At 43.8% G+C, this 20361-nt stretch overlaps 1 protein-coding gene across 5 annotated transcripts in view; it reads left to right on the forward strand.

Moving 5' to 3' along the window:
• Positions 1–5572: 5572 nt before the first annotated feature.
• The window catches only part of AHCTF1 (AT-hook containing transcription factor 1), a 93012-nt gene continuing 78223 nt past the window's right edge, over positions 5573–20361 (forward strand). The window contains exons 1-2 of one of the 5 annotated variants that reach the window (XM_019032568.4): positions 5573–5970; positions 19183–19310. In XM_019032568.4, the coding sequence (XP_018888113.4) occupies positions 19190–19310 (121 nt within the window). In that variant the 5' untranslated portion in view covers positions 5573–5970; positions 19183–19189. Of the gene's footprint in view, positions 5971–6116; positions 6411–17870; positions 17973–19182; positions 19311–20361 lie in introns of those variants that run through there. The other 4 variants (XM_019032555.4, XM_019032576.4, XR_008674870.2 and 1 more) reach the window with 4 other exon arrangements.

Consider the following 20361-nt stretch of genomic DNA (forward strand, 5'->3'; position numbering starts at 1 on the left):
ATTAAAAAATTTTAAAAATTAAAAATTAAAAATGTTGAAGGGTGGCAGAGGATGCCACCCCAAAATATGCCTTTTGGCATAAGGATTATTTTGAGCTAAAGGCAGTTGAGAAACGGCTGATACAAAAGAGACACGCTGCCTTCCTTGTTCCAGGAGAGAAGAAACATTCTAGTCATCAGAGATGTGGGGTCAAGGCTGAGAAAAATCTGAAAAAAAGTTAATTGTTAAATTAACTTGTATCTTTAGCATCCCAACACATTTCCACAACCGTCACTCTTAGTTCAACCTACTATAGAAGCATTTAGGTTTTGTCATGTCTTTGGGTCTTCATTTTCCTATGGGGGCTCCCATGTACATGTAAAAATCTGTGTACTTTTCTCTTGTTTTTAGAGATAGGATCTCGCTCTGTTGCCCAAGCTGGAGTGCAGTGGTCCGATCATAGCTCACTGCAACCTCAAACTCCCAGGCTCAGGCTCAAGCAATCCTCCTGCCTCAGCCACCCAAAGTATTGGGATGGCAGGTGTGAGCCACCTTGCCCAGCCCTTTCTCCTGTTATTCTCACTTGTGTCAATTTAATTCTCAAACCCAGCCAGAGAGCTTAAGAGGGTAAAGGTAAAGTTTTGCTGCCCCTACAATTTTGTTGTTGTTGTTGTTGTTTTGTTTTGAGACAGGGTCTCTTGCTCTGTCACCCAGGCTGGAGTGCAGTGGCACGACCACCGCTCCTGCAATCTTGACCATCCAGGCTCAAGTGATCCTTCCACCTCAGCCTCCCAAGTGGCTGGGACTACAGGCATGTACCACCATGCCCGGCTAACTTTTGTATTTTTTGTACAGATGGGTTTTTGCCATGTTGCCCAGGCTGGTCTGGAACTCCTGGGCTCAGGTGATCTGCCTGCCTCATCCTTCCAAAGTGCTGGGATTACAGCTATGAGCCACTGCACCTGGCCTATTTTTTAAACAAAACAAAAAATCCATCCCAAAAAATTTGTAGCAAATCATTTGACAATTCATTTCACCACCTATAAAATAAGGTGTTTGGCCTAGAATATCTCTAAGGTTCCTTATAATCTAATATGGCATATTTTGCTTTGTTTTTTTTTTGCATATTTTGCTTTGAATGATGAATTATTATTTGCTCAGTCACTAGACAATGATTTTAGTATTTACGCTCTGGCCATTGTGCCATCACTGGACATATAGTGGGGAACAGGAAAAATATGATTGTTCATTCACCTAGTTTATTGTCAATTGGAGAAATCAAGGGTGGGCGCTGCTTGCTATAACCAATCATCTGCACAAAAATGATGAACACGTACCTGTTAGGACAAAGACAACTTTCTCTGTTCGAGACAGATAAGCTCCATTTTTGTTGTTGTTAAAGTAATAAGGCTTTCCCTGTTACTTTGCAAAACAATTGGAGATCTAACTCAGAACGCTTCAATGAAGTCCTGAATTCCCTGAAATCAGATGGCCGCTAGTCACTCCCAGGATGCTGGAATGGTATTAAAATATTGCCTCTTGGCCGGGTGCAGTGGCTCATGCTGTAATCCCAGCACTTTGGGAGCCCAAGGCGGGTGGATCACTTGAGGTTGGTAGTTCAAGACCAGCCTGGGCAACATGGTGAAACCCCATCTCTACTAGAAATACAAAAATTAGCCAGGAGTGGTGGCACAGGCCTGTAATCCCAATGGGAGGCTAAAGCAGGAGAATCGCTTGAACCCGGGAGTCGGAGGCTGCAGCGAGCTGAGATCATGCCACTGCACTGCACTCCAGCCTGGGTGATAGTGTGAGACTCCGTCTCAAAAATCAATCAATAAATAAAATTTTTAAAAATATTGTCTCTTGAATCAAATATTCCAGATGGAAGCATGAGGATTTGTACCAGTTATTATCCATTTCTAGGCCTTTTACCAACATAACTTAGGACCATATAGGTGAAAACGGAATGAGGTTCTAAGGAAGGCATGTACTTCCCTTTCATCTTTACAACAGTTCTGCAAAGAAAGTGACATTATCTTTTCTTCTTAGCTGAGAAAATAGGCTCAGAGAGTGAAGTAATTTAATAAAAGTCATGTTGCTAGAAAGTAGTGAAACACATTAAACCCAAGTTTGTCTGGCTCCAAATGATTTCATTATTTTCACCACACCATGCTTCTTCCAGTGAGAGAAAGCTTTGAAGCTGTGTTTACCAGAGTCTATTCTGTGAAGCACTAATAAGGCAAGATGTTACACAAGTGCAAATGGATGCCATGGTCAAGCAACTCTGGGGAATGCCAAGCATATTAAAGCCAGTGAAGTCTTACAGAAAATACATTTTTATTTTTATTTAATCAGCTTTTCCCCCAAACTCATTTGATTACCAAATCTAGATTTTTCTTCATTTAACACTTATTAACATCTCTTGAAACCAATTAAAATAATCTGGTATTTGCTTAGTTAAATGACTGAAAGAAAGAAGAAAAAGGATTGAATGAGAGCTTTAAATTGGAAATTCAGTTTGCAAAGCAACTAAAATAAAAAACTAGCAGTTATGGGGGAAGCATTTTAAAAAGATACAGTCTGTGCTCCCAGTGCAGCTGGGAGATGGAGATGGTGGGTGGATGGAGAGAGTCAGAGGCAAAAAGGGAAACAGACATGAAACAATTCAGACAGCATATTTCGCTCAAGTTTTTAGTGATTCATGTGGGCTGAAGCTGAAGAAAAGATTGGGAAGAGGAAAGAGGCTTGAGCTGGCCCCTGAGGGATGTTAAGATTTACTCAGGGAGAGAAGAGGCTGGGAGACACTGAAAGAGAAAACAGGTTTGGAGAGTTAAAAAACAAAACAAAACAAAACAAAGCTCTCAGGAACTATATAGGGAAATAAAATACGACAGGTAGAGTTGGTCTAGATTATGGACAATTACACAGGCCAGGCCAGTGGCTCACGTCTGTAATTCCAGCACTTTGGAAGGCTGAGTCCAGCAGATCACTTGAGCCCATGAGTTTGAGACCAGCCTGGGTAACATGATGAAACCCTGTCTCTACAAAAAATGCAAAAATTAGCTAGGAGTGGTGGTATGCACCTGTAGTCCCAGCTATTTGGGAGGCTGAGGTAGGAGAACTGCTAGAGCCCAGGAGGTCAAGCCTACAGTGACCCGAGATTGTGCCACTGCACTCCAGCCTGGGTGACAGAGCAAGACCCTGTCTCAAAATAAGTAAATAATAAAAATATAGACAATGATACAGAAATCATTCTGTTGATAATGATGGAAAGGATTAAAATCTGAAAGACTATGTAGACAGTCAATCTGGATAATATGTGCAATTAAAATAGATTTTTGAATTTCACAACTGGAAGGGCTCTTAGAGCAAAGTTAATAAATATCTGTCTAATGAATCAGTCAATCCCTTGCTCTACACATCTGATAACTGAAGCCCAGAGAGGTCACTTGATTTTCCTAATGTCACACAGCTCACTAGCAGCACACCTGAGTTGATAATTCATGTCTTCTGACTATCGAGAGGTACAGTACTCATGAACTGGGCATAAAACAGTGCCAAAGAAAGTGTAGAATATGGAGCATGTGACATAAATCAGCACATCCAACAGAGGGTGGTTTCTGTTTGAAGAGGTCTCTTTAAAATAATTAAGACAACGAACCCCAAACCTCCTACTGCAAAAGCAGTACTCTTTTTAACTGTTTCTATCACAACTTGGTCCAATACCTTGTGCAAACAAACATGATATGTATGGAGGTTGCTGTTACTAAAGAAACAAAAATTACAGAAAAAAGAAAATTACATTTCCAAAAGGCAGCATTATCTCTGAAAGAATATGGGCCAGGCATGATATCCATGCCTGTAGTCCCAGCTGCTCGGGAAGCTGAGGTGGGAGGATAGCTTGAGCCTAGAAGTTGGAGGCAGCAGTGGCACTGATGAGGCCATAGTGCCTGCGAATAGCCATGCACTCCAGTCTGAGCAACACAGCAAGACACAGTCTCTACAAAAATAAAAATAGGCTGGGCATGGTGGCTCATGTCTGTAATCCCAGCACGTTGAGAGGCTGAGGCAGGAGGATCTCTTGAGCCCAGGAGTAGAGACCAGCTTGGGTAACACAGTGAGACAGTCTCTACAAAAAATAAAAAATAAGGCTGGGCGCAGTGGCTCACGCCTATAATCCCAGCACTTTGGGAGGCTGAGGCAGGTGGATCACGAGGTCAAGAGTTCAAGACCATCCTGGCCAACATGGTGAAACCCTGTCTCTACTAAAAATACAAAAATCAGCTGGGCATGGTGGCGCACACCTGTAGTCCTAGCTACTCTGGAGGCTGAGACAGGAGAACCTCTTGAACCTGGGAGGCGGACGTTGCAGTTAGCCGAGATTGTGCCACTGCACTCCAGCCTGGTGACAGAGCGAGACTCCGTCTCAAATAAATAAATAAATAAATAAAATAAAAAAATTAATGGGACGTAGTGGCGCATGGTGGTCCATGCCCATAGTCCCAGCTACTTGGAGGGCTGAGGTAGGAGGATCATTTGAGCCCACGAGTTCGAGGCTGCTGTGAGCCTTGATTACACCACTGCACTCCAGCCTGGGCGACAGAGCGAGACACTGTCTCAAAAATAAAAAAATTTAAAAAGCACATATGAAAGGTAACAGAAAAGTAGAAACTTTCCTGATAAAAGAGCATCTTGTTAAAATCCCTACTCTACCTCATGTTATAATCCTTTTACTTACTACTTAGTATTAAGGATACGTTCCCTATCTGTTTGAAACATGTTTGGCGCTGGGATTTGCTTCAAAGGAAGATACTAACAAGAAATAAGAAATTCCACAGTGAAAACCCGCGGTGACCAAAAAGATAACAGTGATTTGGGGTAAAATTTTGACTAAAAAGATTAGGCTAGGCTGCGCGAGCATTTTTGGCCATGAAAGCACAGGAGGATGCTAGAAAAAACAGCACCGTGGAAAAAGCGTTTCCCCAGAAGTCTGGGAGCCCACCTTTGGCATGAAAAGCGGGAGCACAGGTTGTAGTGAGCCAAGATCGTGCCACTGCACTCCAGCCTGGGCAACAGAGCAAGACTCCGTCTCCAAAAAAAAGAAAAAGAAAAAAAGAACAGGAGCACAGAACAGAAAATACAGAATGCAAGCTGCCAATTATGGGAGAAAGATTATCACTCGGCCCCCAGCTGGCAGGGCCACACGATTACGTGACAAGAGAGTCCGCCTGCAATCTCAGCAGCCGGCTGGCAGAGCCCGGCGCGACCCCCAGCGAAGACTACCACTCCCAACTGCGCACGGGGCGCGCCGCCGGGGCCGCCAGGGCGGCTTCACGCGCAAGGCACTGTGGGACTCGTAGTCTTTCTCCCCACCAGCTCCTCGGAGGCGGAGAGACCCGATTTTTTGTAAATGATCCGCCCTTCCAGGCCCTGCTTCTCTTTCCTCCCTTTCCCTCCCACCTCCTTCTTTCACCGAGAGTTTGAAAATTCCCGCGGAGCCGGCGCTAGAGCGCGGAACCATCGCGAGAACTCTGGTCCCTGCAGCCGCGATCTCCCGCCGGTTCTCCCCTCCCTCTCCGCCCTTTCCTCTGCTCCCTCCCTTCCGGGGCGTGTGGAACTCGGTTTTGTCGGCGCAGGGTAATGCGCAGAGCGGGGCCGGCGGTGTCCGAGGCGAGCAGGCAGCGTTGCAAGGGGAAGGACCCAGAAGCGCGGCGGGAGCACCGACTGCGTTTTAGCCGCTGAGCGGTCTGCAGGCCTACAGCCCGCGAAGGCACTCTCGGGGGCGTGTGGCTCTGAGGTGGCCGGGGAGGTCGCAGGCGGCGGCCGGAGCGCAGAGGAGCGGCTTCAGCCGGGCGGAGGGGTGTGAGCCCGGCCCGTGGCGGCCACGTCTCCCGGGAGATGCTGTGACGGACCCGCACGGGAGGAGCTCGCGCCTGGCCTGGCTACCCGGTGGACTCGGCCCGCGGCGGCGCGCTCACCCGCCCTGTTCAGGTAGGGGGAAGGGAGGGAGGGGGTTGGGCCCGCGCGGCGGAGGGCGGGTCGCGCGGCCTGGACCCGCGGCGGCGGCGGCGGCGGCGGCGGGGCTTCTGCCCCGCGAGCGCCGGGCCTAGGCCCGGCGTGCGCGGGGCCAACGGATGGGGCTCGAGGGGGCGAGCGCTGGCGGTGGCGGGTACGGCAGGTTCGCGGGCGCCGGGCTTCGTTACATAATCTCGGACCGGAGGAGCGGTGGCACATGGCGGCGGAGCGGCGCTGGTGGTTCGCGTCCTGCGCCGGCAGTCGGGTCCCTTTACGGACGGCCGGGGCCGCGACCCTTTCCCACTGTTCTCCCACGCGATGGACTCGTTGGCGGGCCTTTCCCCGAGGAAAGTGGCCGGCGTGCTGAGCCTGTCCTGTGTTGGCGTGTGTTCCACATGCGCTTGGGCCTGGCCACAGTGAGTAGTCCTGGCGGGGAAGAAGTTGGACTCGGGGCTCAGCCGTGAGGTTCTAGCTCACCCGATTGGTCAGATCAAGGAGATTTAAAATAAAAGCACATCTTGGGGTGCTTTGCCTTCCTTTTTCCCACCTGGGAAACAGGACGGTTTCTTTTGCCACTGGTTGACTGTTTTGGTTTGGGTGTTTTGTTTTGAGAGATGGGGAAATTTTGTTCTCAAAGCTTACGAGGTTCATACTATCTGTGTGCAAAGTTTTATGAGATGAGCGTTATTTTTATTTCCAAATCGTCAGTTGTAGAAATTTTTGGAAGAACTGGGTTCTTCATAGAACAAAACGTAAATCCTTTGGGGAAATCCTAAACGATATTTATTCTCAGAATATCCTAAAGAACCTGTAGATTTTAAGAACTGCCTTTGGCTGGGCGCAGTGGCTCCTGTCTGTAATCCCAGCACTTTGAGAGGCTGAGGCGGGAGGATCGCTTGAGCCCAGGAGTTTGAGACCAGCCTGAGCAACATGGCGAGACCCCCTTTTTTTTTTTAACTGTTTTTTTTTGTGAGCTTTCACTGATAGAGTCTCTTAGGAGAGAAGAAATTAGAGTGGTTTACTTATTTCGGAGGATTTGACCTGGGATGACAAGCCCAGTTAAGGTTAATACTTGAAGGGATGTTTCAAGTGTGCCATGCGCTGTGGGAAGTCTACGTTGTCTCTGTACTGTGATTTTTGGATCCTGATCCTTCAGTAACATACTACCAAGCTGTCACGAGTTTGCAAACAACAATAATTATCTTAAAAAATTTTTTAAAACATCATGTCAACCGGGCATTGGTGGCGCCTCTAGTCGCGCGCCTACTTGGGAGGCTGAGGCGGGGGAAACGTTTGAGCTTCAGCCTCAAACTGAGAGTTCGAGGGTTGCAGTGAGCTAGGATCGCGCCGCTGCACTCCAGCCTGTGTGACAGAGCGAGACCCTGTTGCTAAAATAAATAAAAAAGATCGTTATACATCAGTTTTGAGACTTTTTTTTTTCTTTTTATGCTTCTCCTTTTTCATAGGTACAGATACATCTTTTTTTTTTTTTTTTTTTTGAGACGGGGTCTTGCGCTGTTGCCCAGGCTGGAGTGCAGTGGCACAATCTTGGCTCACTGCAACCTCCGTCTCCCAGGTTCAAGCGATTCTCCTGCCTCAGCCTCCTGAGTAGCTGGGATTACAGGCGCACGCCACCACACCCGGCTAATTTTTGTATTTTTAGTAGAGACGGGGTTTCACCATATTGGCCAGGCTGGTGTTGAACTTCTGACCTCGTGATCCGCCCGCCTTGGCCTCCCAGAGTGCTGGGATTACAGGCGTGAGCCACCGCGCCCGGCTGGTACAGATATATTTTAAGAGGAAGCAAAACGTTGTGTCTTTCACGCCTACCTTTAATATTTTCAGGGACTTTTCTTTCTTCCCAGAATGAAGTGTAACTTCCCTCGGTTAGCTCAAAGGTCTCTACAATAAGTATATGGTACTATCTATCCTCATATGTTAACAAATTTTATGCTTTTGCTATTCCAGAATCGTCATCAATCCTGGACTCATTCTGTGGAAGAGATGTTTCCACTCTGATGTTTCTTTGCTCATGTCCTTCATCCTGGAGTGCCATCTTTCCTTTTTTAAATTCTCAAATTTCAGGTCCTCCTTCTAAATCCAATGTTTTCACTGTATTTTTATTTTTATTTTTATTTTTATTTTTTTGAGACGGAGTCTCACTTTGTAGCCCAAGCTAGAGTGCAATGGCGTGATCTTGGCTCACTGCAACCTTCGCCTCCAGGGCTCAAGCGATTCTTGTGCCTCAGCCTCCCGAGTAGCTGGGACTACAGGAACGCGCCGCCACACTCGGCTAATTTTTTGTATTTTAGTAGAGACGAGGTTTCACCATGTTGCCCAGGGTGATCTCGAACTCCTGAGCTCAGACGATCTGCCCACCTCGGCCAACCAAAGTGCTGGGATTACAGGCGTGAACCACCACACCCAGCCCACTGTACTCTTTTATTTCCCCTTATCCCACTTTTTTACTGGGATCTCACGGCATATGTACCTCTATTGTAGTAGCATTTATTCTTTGTGTCTGATACTCTGATAATTGACTATGTATCTCCTTTTCTAGATTGTAAACTCGTTAAAGTCAGGAAGAAGGTTATCTTCTTGACCTTGCATTTTTACTAACACGGTGTTTTAAAAGTAGTTTGTGATTTTAAAATGTTTGAATTAAGTTGGAAAGAAATATCTGAAAGGCTTGAAGTTTCTGGGTCCACTGGTAGTTTACATTTAAATGACAATTCATCTTTTTATTAGTCAAAAAGAAAAAAAGTACCATTGCATACAAAGTGGTTTATAGAAATGTTTGCTTGGTACATGTTGCAATATAATTGTTGAACTAGATTAGAGTTCCATTTTCTGTGGTGGAATTCAGTTACTGCAGGAATTTGTGTATTTCACCCAGAAAACTGATTTATAGTATTCTGTTTTTAGTATCTGGCCTAGTAATTTTAAGAATTTTGTTTTGCTTAATACTGAACCAGTGTATACTTGAAAATAATTGGGCCCAATCTTGAGTTTTAAAAAATTGATTTTATTGTTTAACATGCCTATTTCTTGTCTCTGCTAGTATCCTAATAATATCCTGCTATACAGTATCCTGTTATCCTAATTTATTACATTTAGGACCTGTTAGTCCAAAGGCACTGTGACCTTGTCGAATGCCCAGGAATAAGATTTGGTGATTTTTGCCTTTTAGGAATTCATAGTGTAGTGGAGAAGACAGGCAAGCAGAAGTAATTTTTGTTTGTTTGTTTTTTTTTGAGACGGAGTCTCGCTCTGTCGCCCAGGCTACAGTGCAGTGGCGCAATGTCGGCTCACTGCCAGGTCCGCCTCCCGGGTTCATGCCATTCTCCTGCCTCAGCCTCCCCAGTAGCTGGGACTACAGGTGCCCACCACCATGCCCGGCTAATTTTTTTTGTATTTTTAGTAGAGATGGGGTTTCACCGTGTTAGCCAGGATGGTCTCCATCTCCTGAGCTCGTGATCCACCTGCCTTGGGATTACAGGCGTGAGCCACCGCACCCGGCCGAACAGTATTTAATTAAATTAATTAATAATTAATTTTTTGGTGGCGGAGTCTTGCTCTGTCGCTAGGCTGGAGTGCAGTGGCGCGATCTTGGCTTATTGCAACCTCTGCCTCCCAGGTTCAAGCGATTCTCCTGCCTCAGCCTCCCAAGTAGCTGGGACTACAGCGCGCGCTACCGCGCCCAGCTAATTTTTGTATTTTTAGTAGAGACGGGGTTTCACCATGTTGGCCAGGATGGTCTGGGTCTCTTGACCTTGTGATCCGCCAGCCTTGGCCTCCCAAAGTACTGGGATTACAGGCTTAAGCTACCGCGCCCGGCCATGAACAGTATCTTCATTCAAAGCCGGTAGAACGTTCCTGCTCTGCCTATTTAGCCTTTGGAAAGGAATCGAAACTTAGTAAATTACTTTTTATAGGTTGCCAGTGCTGGCGTGTCATAAAAGGCTGGGATTCTATTTAATTTTGTACAGTACTGAACGTAGATGTTTCATGTGTTTGTGTTTTCATATACCTTTATATGAGATAGTCTTTCTAATAATATAGTTTTTCTTTTTGAGACAGTCAGGCTCTGTTGCTGAGGCTGGAGTGTAGTGGCACCATCTCAGCTCACAGCTACCTCCACCTCCCGGGTTCAAGCGATTCCCATGCCTCAGCTTCCCAAGTAGTCGGGATTACAAGCATATGCAACCGTGGCTGGCTGCTAAATTTCTTATTTTTAGTAGAGACGGGGTTTCACCATGTTGGCCAGACTGGTCTCTAACGAACTCCTGACCTCAGCCATTCTCCCGCCTTGGCCTCCCAAAGTGCTGAGATGACAGGTGTGAGCCACAGTGCCTGGCCTATTTCTTTTTTTTTTTTTTTTTTTTTTTTTTGAGACAGAGTCTCGCTCTGTCACCCAGGCTGGAGTGCAGTGGCACGATCTCAGCTCACTGCAAGCTCTGCCTCCCGGATTCACGCCATTCTCCCTCCTCAGCCTCCCGAGTAGCTGGGACTACAGGTTCCCGTCACCACGCCCTGCTAATTTTGTTTCTGTATTTTTAGTAGAGACGGGATTTCACCTTGTTAGCCAGGATGGTCTCGATCTCCTGACCTCGTGATCTGCCCGCCTCAGCCTCCCAAAGTGCTGGGATTACAGGCGTGTGCCACTGCGGCCCGGCCATACACTTTTGTTTGTTTTGAGACTTGTTTGTTTTGAAACGGGGTTTCGCTCTTGTTGCCCAGGCTGGAGTGCAATGGTGCAGTCTCGGCTGACTGCAGTCTCCGCCTCCCGGGTTCAAGTGATTCTCCTGCCTCAGCCTCCCAAAGTAGCTGGGATTATAGGCATGCGCCACCACACCTGGTTAGTTTTCTGTATTTAGTAGAGACGGGATTTCACCCTGTTAGTGAGGCTGGTCTTGAACTCCTGACCTCAGGTGATCCACCCACCTCAGCTTTCCGAAGTGCTGGGATGACAGGTGTGAGCCACTGCGCCTGGCCCCTATTTCTAATAATAGAGTGTTTCGATGTTCTCTGTAGTGTGCTTAAATTGGAAAAGTCTTAAAACCAATTTTGCCCTATAGATTCAAAGGCTGTTAAATTTGAAAAACTTTATTAAACATTTTTTTGAACTCCTTTGTGCTAGGCACCATGATGAAGTCTGGAGAAATAAGTACTCCTCTTTTCTAGAAGCTTGGATATGAAAGGGAGGAAGACAGAATATAGTAAAGCACAATGTTACATGTATTATTAAGTGCTAGAACCTGGATTCAAAGTTTGAATTAGAAATACGTTAGCCTGTGTTGCTATAAAGGAATATGCGAAACTGGATAATTTATGAAGAAAAGAGGTTTATTTTGCCTCATGGTTCTGCAGGCTGTGCAGGCATGACACCAGCAGCTGCCTACCTTCTGGTGAGGGTCTCAGGAAGCTTCCAATCATGTCAGAAGGCAAAGGGAGAGCAGGATACTCACATGATGAGAGTGGGGAGTGAAGAAGTACCGGGCCTCTTTTTTTTTTTTTTTTTTTTAAAGACAGGGTCTCACTGTCGCCTAGGCTAGAATTCATTGGTGCAGTTATGGCTCACTGCAACCTTGACCTCCCAGGCTCAAGCAATCCCAGTAGCTGGGACTACAGGCATGCGCCACCACACCTGGCTAATTATTTTTTGTAGAGATGAGATTTCGCCATGTGGCCCAGGCTGGTGTCGAATTCCTGGGCTCAGTCAGTCTGCCTGCCTCAGCCTCCCAAAGTGCTGGGAGCCACCATGCCTGGCTTTAAACAGCCAGATCTCATGTGAATTCATTACCGTGGAGAGGACACCAACCCATTCATGAGGGGTCCTCTCCCATGACCCAGACACCTCCTACCAGGCCCCACCTCCAACACTGGGGATCACATTTCAGTATGAGATTGGGAGGGGACAGTTATACAAACCACATTAGGTTTATTTTTTATATTTTTAGAAACAGGATCTTGCCCAGGCTGGAGTGCAGTGGCCTGATCATAGCTTACCGCAACCTACAACTCCTGGTCTTAAGAGATCCTTCCGCCTGAGCTTCCCAGAGTGCTGGGTGTACAGGCATGAGCCATCATGTCTGGCCACAGTTTAAATACTGTGGCTTTATTCTCTTAGAGCTAGTACTTCTATATCATCTTTGTTTTGCATTCAAACAACATAACAAAACTCACCCAGCCTAAGAAATAGAACATTTACTATATTTCATTTTCCAAAAAATGCTTATTGTGTGTTATCCTTTGGACTTTGGATTTTGTGAAAATCTTTCCAAAATTGTATTGAGATGATTTTGATTGAAATATAGGGATCATGGAACTTTTTTGCTCATTATCCATTAGCACTCTTCTGAATACACTTTGTAAAAAGCTACTGCATGGAATTCTGAAGGTTTTGGTTCTGGTTGACTTACTTTGGTTTTAAGTTTAGTAGGAAAAATGTGTTAACTTCAGTTCATCATTAAACTAGTTTTATCAAGCTATATAAAAGGCTGTCAGAGGGGAAAACAACATAATAACAATGTGATTCTGGCCTTTTCCATCTGTTTCTCTAAAAATTTTTTTGGTACTAAGCTACTTAGGAGATGAATAGGGTCAATTTGTGTATATAAGAGCAACTAAGGCTTGAGTATAGGACCCTCATGAGGGTTTTGTATTGGAGGCTAATGGTCATAGTTTCCTATTGATGCACACACCCTTTATATTAGGTTAGACTTTTGGATCTGTTTTGGATAATAAAAAGCAAACTTCTACTTTTGATGACTTGGAAATCTCAAACATAACTTTTTAGGTTTTGTGACTTAATGGTGACATATGTGATTAAGTTTTTGAGGCAGTCTATCAAGTTTTTGTCTAGGAGATAGCATTTATAGCCTGAACAGAAAATGATAACTCATATATTTTAATTTTTTGAGTGAATCTTTAAAATGTTTTTTTCACATACTTTTTTTGGGGGAGGGGACTAAGATGTGGAGAGAATAAGAATGACAAGAAAGAACGTTAGGTTGATTTTTGCCTTGTTCCCATCCTAAGGCTACATAAATATGTACTGTATTTTTAAAGTTGCATTTTTATTTTATATATATATATGTTTTAAAATTCTTTAATTATTGATTTTATAAGAAATCCAAGCCATACTGAAATGAGCAAATCACAAATTTGCATCACACAAAAATAAACGGCACTAATGTTTTGTGAATATTTCAGACATCTCTGTTTAAGGATAAACAGATGGAAGAATTCATAGAGACTATTGTATGAAATGCTAATTTTTAGAAATAGTTAATTTCATAAGAAAACTGAAAGGAAAGGAATTGTTAAATTTATAATAGTTCTTTTAATGTAAATATTTCTTTATAAATTTTTTAAAGTTAAACACATCTGTTAGAAGTGGCTGTTATCCTGTTATTTTACCACAGGTTTCAGTTTGATAGTATTGATTCTCTTCTATGAGAATGGCTTGGGCTGGGTGTTGGAACTGAATGTAGTCCTTTCTGTACTCAATAGATAGGAGGGGGAGTGCTGAGAAACGGTAATGACTTGTACCTCGGATCTCTCTTTTGCCAGATTTATATTCTACGCCTTTGGGCCTTCACCTTTCTCCCAAAACAGCAGCACAGTTCCCTGAAACATGGCCCTCTGCTCAGGTCCTGTGGCATAGTATGTAGTTAGGGACTTCCAGACCTGGAGTTTTCCTGGGGTTATCTATTTCCCCCTTCATTTGACTTCACCCCACACACACTGAAGGATGTTAGAATTCTCTGGATTTTGTGAACTCACCTTCTTTCTTCTGTACCTGCTCCTGTGTGCTACGCACACACACACACACACACACACGCACGCACGCACGGACGCATTTCATTTGCTAGATACTAGGGGAGGAATGTAAAGTAATGTGTCACTTCCACCACTTCACTCTACCCGTGTGTAGTGTCTTTGCTGCAGATGAGTAGCACATTATACCAGAAACGTTGATTGAAGAGTCCACATGTCCGCTCTGAATTGAAATATCCAAATAGCTTTTTATCATCTGCTGAACTTAGTGATTCTGTGTCTACATTATTTTATCTGTTTTGTTAACCTGTTTGTCCATTACTAGCCTATATCACATTGTTTCAGTTATTATAATTATTTTATGTATTTATGTATTTATTTTTGGGACAGAGTCTTGCTGTCACCTAGGCTGGAGTGCAGTGGCACAATTTTGGCCCACTGCAACCCTTGACTCCTAGGTTCAAGCAGTTCTCATGCCTCAGCCTCCTGAGTAGCTGGGATTACAGACGCATGTCACCATGCCCAGCTAATTTTTGTATTTTTAGTAAAGATGGGGTTTCACCATGTTAGTCAGGCTGGTCTCAAACTCCTGACCTCAGGTGATCTGCCCACCTCGGCCTCCCAAAGTGCTGGGATTACAGGCATGGGCCACCGTGCCCAGCCTATCTTTTTTTTTTTTTTTTTGGTACTATTTGATTAAATAACTTCTTCATTCTCCTTTGGTTGTATTTAGTATTTGGCTATTAAGAATACTATTGATAGGCTATTAAGAATACTATTGATACTTTTTTTTTTTTTTTTTTTTTTTGACTCAGAGTCTCGCTTTGTCGCCCAGGCTAGAGTGCAGTGGCACAATCTCGGCTCACTGCAAACTCCGCCTCCCGGGTTCATGCCATTCTCCTGCCTCAGCCTCCCGAGTAGCTGGGACTACAGGCGCCTGCCACCATGCCCGGCTATTTTTTTTGTATTTTTAGTAGAGACAGGGTTTCACCGTGTTATCCAGGATGGTCTTGATCTCCTGACCTCGTGATCCGCCCTCCTCGGCCTCCCAAAGTGCTGGGATTACAGGCGTGAGCCACCGCGCCCAGCCTATTGATACTATTGATAGGTGTCTCACACCTGTAATCCCAGCACTTTGGGAGGCCGAGGCAGGAGGATTGCTGGAACCCAGGAGTTCAAGACCATCATGGGCAACATAGTGAGACCTCATTTCTACTAAAAAAAAAAAATTAGCCAGGCATGGTGGCACGAGACGAGAGGATTGCTAGAGCCCAGGAGATTGAGGCTGCATTGAGCTCTGATAATGCCACTGCACTCCAGCCTGGGTGACAGAGTGAGACCCTGTCAAAAAAAAAAAGCAAAAAACCCAAAAAACCGCAACAGAATACTGTTGATATACAGTATGCCTTCTTGCACGTGTCTTTTCCCTTTTATTTGAGACAGAGTCTTGCTCTGTCACCCGCGCTGGAGTGCAGTGGTGCAATCTCTGCTTACTGCAACCTCCGCCTCCTGGGTTCAAGCAATTCTCCTTTCTCAGCCTCCTGAGTAGCTGGGACTACAGGCACATACTGCCATGCCTGACTGATTTTTGTATTTTTAGTAAAGATGGGGTTTCACCATACTGGTTGGGCTGATCTTGAATTCCTGACCTCAGGTGATCCACCTGCCTAGGCCTCCCAAAGTGCTGGGATTACAGGCGTGAGCCACTGTGCCGAGCCCTGTATACGTTTTCAACATGGATATGTAACAAAGTCTAAAATATACCAATGTATCTTTATTCTCTCAGGCAGTAAGAAGACTGTATGGTTTATTTAAACTCCACACAGCCATTATTGTTGTGTAGTCAGTGTTTAGATTTTTTTCTGTGTATGTACCAGTACTTTGACATCATCATTCTTGCTGCCTCTCAGGCCTTCTATCTGATCTCTATTCTACCTGAAGCCTTCTTGAATCCTTTAACATTTCCTTTAAGCAAACTTTTTTGTCTAAAAACACATTTCGTATTTGTTAAGGATCCTTTCAGTAATATATAATTATGTTGGCAGTTACTTTTGGTTAGACTTCTGAAGATATTCCAGAATTCTGGTTTCTACTACTGTTGTTGAGTCATTTCTCTTTTTTGGTAGTGCCTAGGATTCATTGGACTTCCTGACTCAGGGAATCGGTGTGTCTATAAATCTGGGAAATATATTGCTTCTTCCTATTAGTACTGTATTTTTGGGGGGATTCTGATTAGGCATATCTTAGATCTTCCTTATATTATCTATAATTTAAAACTACTCATCCCTCTGTGCTGCATTCTGAATAAATTTTGGAGGCTTTCTAGTTTACTTTTTTACTTATCCTTTGAGTTTGTTTTTGTTGAGTATTAAGTAGGTACAAAATAATTTATTTGGTGAGTGGGTGCAAAAGAATATAAGCTAGAGAAGATCACGGTGCAGTGAATACCTGTGTACTCAGCACCAAGTTCTAGAGAAAGAACATTACCACTACTTCAGAGTCCCTCGTATATTCTTCCGCTTTCCCTCTCAAATCCACTGTGGATTCTGTGTTTATTTTTTCTTTGTTTTTTTCATAGTTTTGTCATGTTTGCATCCTTAAGCAATATTTTGCTTAGTTCTGCATGTCTTTTTAACCTTATATAAATGTCATTTTGCGTGTATTTTCTGCTGCTTTTATTTTTATTATTATTATTTATTTATTGTGTCAGAGTTTCACTCTTGTTGCCCAGGCTGGAGTGCAATGCCGTGGTCTTGGTTCACTGCAACCTCCTTCTCCCAGGTTCAAGCGATTCTCCTGCTTCAGCCTCCCAAGTAGCTGAGATTACAGGCATGCGCCACCATGCCCAGCTGATTTTTTTTGGTATTATTAGTAGAGATGGGGATTCACCATGTTGGCCAGGCTAGTCTTGAACTCCAGACCTCAGGTGATGCACCTGCCTTGGCCTCCCACAATGCTGAGATTATAGGCGTGAGGCACCGTGCCTGGATGCTTTTATTGTTTAATATTTTTTTTTTTTTTTTTTTTTTGAGACAGAGTTTTGCTCTGTCGCCCAGGCTGGAGTGCAGTGGTGCGATCTCGGCTCACAGCAAGCTCCGCCTCCCAGGTTCACGCCATTCTCCTGCCTCAGCCTCCCGAGTAGCTGGAACTACAGTCGCCCGCCACCACGCCGGGCTAATTTTTTGTATTTTTAGTAGAGACAGGGTTTCACCTTGTTAGCCAGGATGGTCTCGATCTCCTGACCTCATGATTCGCCGCCTCAGCCTCCCAAAGTGCTGGGATTACAGGCGTGAGCCACCACGCCCGACTGGTTTAATAATATGTTCTGACATTCATTCATATTGTTGCATGTAGCTGTGATTCACTCTCATTGCTCCATTGAATTTTTATACCCATTGAGTTTTAGTTTTTATTTAATTTTTCATTTTTAGAAATTTTTTCAAATCTGCTTGATTTTTCCTTTAACATTTACAGTTTCTTATCAAGCTAAATCGCTGATTTACACAAATATATTAGACATTTACTTTCTAATCTCTGGTAATTTCAATATCTGAAGTCGTCAGTCATCTGATTCTGCTGGCTATTGGATATCCTTGTGTGTTTTGTTATTTGGACTGTGAGCTGCTTTTCTTTTTTTTTTTTTTTTTTTTGGCGGGGGGACGGAGTCTCACTGTGTCGTCAGGCTGGAGTGCAGTTGCACAATCTCGGCTCACTGCAACTGCCTCCTGGGTTCAAGCAATTCTCCTGCCTCAGCCTCCTGAGTAGCTGGAATTACAAGCATATGCCTCCACGCCCGGCTAATTTATTTTTGTATTTTTAGTAGAGACGGCTTTTCACCATGTTGTCCAGGATGGTCTCGATCTCTTGAGCTCATGATCCTCCTGCCTTGGCCTCCCAAAGTGGTGTTACAGGCATGAGCCAGCGTGCCTGGCTCTGTGAGTTTATTTTCTTTGTTGCTTTAACTTTGAAAATTCTTTGAGATTCCAGAGGATATGTGGTTGTTTCCGTGGATTGCTTGGAGCAACCAACCTGAAAATACTTGATAATAAATTCTTCTCTTGAGGATTTTTTTTTTTTTTTGAGATGGAGTCTTGCTGTGTCGCCGAGGCTAGAGTGCAGTGAGGCTCACTGCAACCTCCACCTCCTGGGTTCAAGTGATTCTCCTGCTTCAGCCTCCCGAGTAGGTGAGACTACAGGTATGTGCCACCATGCCTGGCTAATTTTTTGTATTTTTAGTAGAGACGGGGTTTCACCATATTAGCCAGGATGGTGTCGATCTCCTAACCTCATGATCCGCCTGCCTCAGCCTCCCAAAGTGCCGGGATTACAGGCGTGAGCCACCACGCCCGGCCTCTTGAGGATTTCCATATAACCTAGCTTGAATTCTGGCCACACATTTGTATGAAAGAAAATGTTGTCTTTCTGAGTAAGAGACTCAGAGCCATGGTCAATGTGGACAGCTTTATTGTACCCATCCTGTACAATGGGTATTGTTCTTGCTCACCTTTAGGCTGATGTAGCCTAGTGGAGTTTAATGGGATTGAGGGATGCGCTTATTAGTTCTCTTTGTCCTAGGCTTTATCTTTTGCCCCTGGATCTTAGAGTGCCCAGAATAAGATCAGGGTTCCCAGGACTGGATTTGATAGCTAACCAACTCAGATGGCTAAAATCTTTCTGTATTTTAACTAGTATTTTTGGTTGTTTATAATGGGAGTAGTCATTCTGGGAATCTGATCTTCTAAATGAAAGACAACTTTATGCCTATATTATTTCTATCCTGCAAAAGATATGTACCAAACTTGATTTCTGGGGTTTCTGTGAATTTATACATTTTTCATGGACTTTCTCCCCCTTTACTGAAGAAGTGATTTTTCTAAAAGACACCAATCACTTTTTCTTTTTTCTGTGGGGAGGATGGTGGTGGTGAGGTGTTCTTTGCAAGGAGGTTAGTCAATGAGATGAATTGCACTGAACTAGTGTTTAAAGAATCTAGGGAATAATGTATATCCTTAGTATGTCTGGCTTAATGAATGTTTGCTTTCCTAAAGCTGTTTGGGAAATACTTTCTTAGGATACAGTAGAATACCTTGGTCCCAGATGCATGTCATTTGTTTTTAAGACTGGATTTTGCTCTGTCGCCCATGCTGGAGTGAAGTGGCACAATCATAGCTCACTGGAGGCGCAGCCTCGAACTTCTGGGATCAGTTCATCCTCCTGCCTCAGCCTCCCAAGTAGCTGGGACTTAAAGGCGTGAGCCTCCGCATCTGGCCAATATGTATTTTGTAACCAGATTTTAGTTTTTCTTTATTTTGTTGGTGGCTTTTACTGTGTTTCCTGGCTGGACATAATCAAGTATATTGTCTACAAATGTGTCATAATAATGTTTTCTTTTAAAAATATTTACAGTGGAAGTATGCGAGACTTAAGAGCTCAAGTGACTAGTGGTCTCCTGCCATTTCCAGAAGTGACTCTTCAAGCCCTTGGAGAAGACGAAATAACATTAGAATCTGTGCTTCGTGGAAAGTTTGCTGCAGGTAAACATAATGTTACTGAACATTTACTAATACAATTGATTTGTAAGATAAATAATAATAATTATATATTGTAGTTTCTTTATGTGGAAGAAGAAAAAGCAGAACCTGAGTGATCTTAAATATATAACATCTACAGTTACATATATAACATCTATAAGCTCTTAAACACGTTATCAGTGAACCTCTGATTGGGGGGGTTATAGTTAATTTTTCCTTATTAAAAATCTCATGTGTTTTGTATCTTAGTATTATCTGTGTTTGGGAAGTAGAAGTAACATGCAACTAGTTTTTCTTTATAATTAGGAAGTTTTATTGGTGATGAGTTTGGATTAGAACCTGAACAGTGTCATGAGTAGAAAAGTCCAGGGCCCTAGATGTTATAAAATTTTCAGAAAATCTCGTTTTCTGATTTCATTTACCTGAATAAGATCTTAATGTGTAACTTAGATTGTGTAATACATCAGAGAACTGTACTAAAGAAGGCTTTCTCTTATAGATCTTGTTCTAATGAAAGATATTGCAGAAGACTTTTCTGAATATAAGCTTCGTAGCCATCTTCCCAGCAGGCAGAGAGCAAAACATATGTATCAGTCATTTCTCTCTTGACAGTGCCATTCTCTTGAATGTTAAAAGGAACAGCAGTACTTTCTATATGCCAGGCATTGTACGATGACTTCATTGGAGTGGTGTAAAACTTTTTTCTAAGTAGCCACTGTTCTGTGTAACTGAGAATGAAATCATTTATTTGATCCCAGTTATACAGGTAAGTGGCAGAAAGGATCTTGGAACCTTGGCGTTCTCAGACCCCACTGTGCCATGCTACTTTCTTAAACTGTGGCCTCCCTTAGCTATAAACTTACATATCCAACTAATGTACTTGGATGCTTGATGGACATCTCAAATTTAGAAGTTACCGTTCATCTGGTTGCTCAAGCAGAAATTTGGAGTCTGTACTTGATTCTTGTTTTACTCACCTCCCTGTGTCTCATTCATCAGCAAGGAAATCCAATTAGTTCTCCCTCTAAGTTGAATCTCCAGTCAACCCACTTTT

Source organism: Gorilla gorilla, chromosome 1 (genome assembly GCF_029281585.2).
Source record: "Gorilla gorilla gorilla isolate KB3781 chromosome 1, NHGRI_mGorGor1-v2.1_pri, whole genome shotgun sequence".
NCBI lineage: Eukaryota > Metazoa > Chordata > Mammalia > Primates > Hominidae > Gorilla > Gorilla gorilla.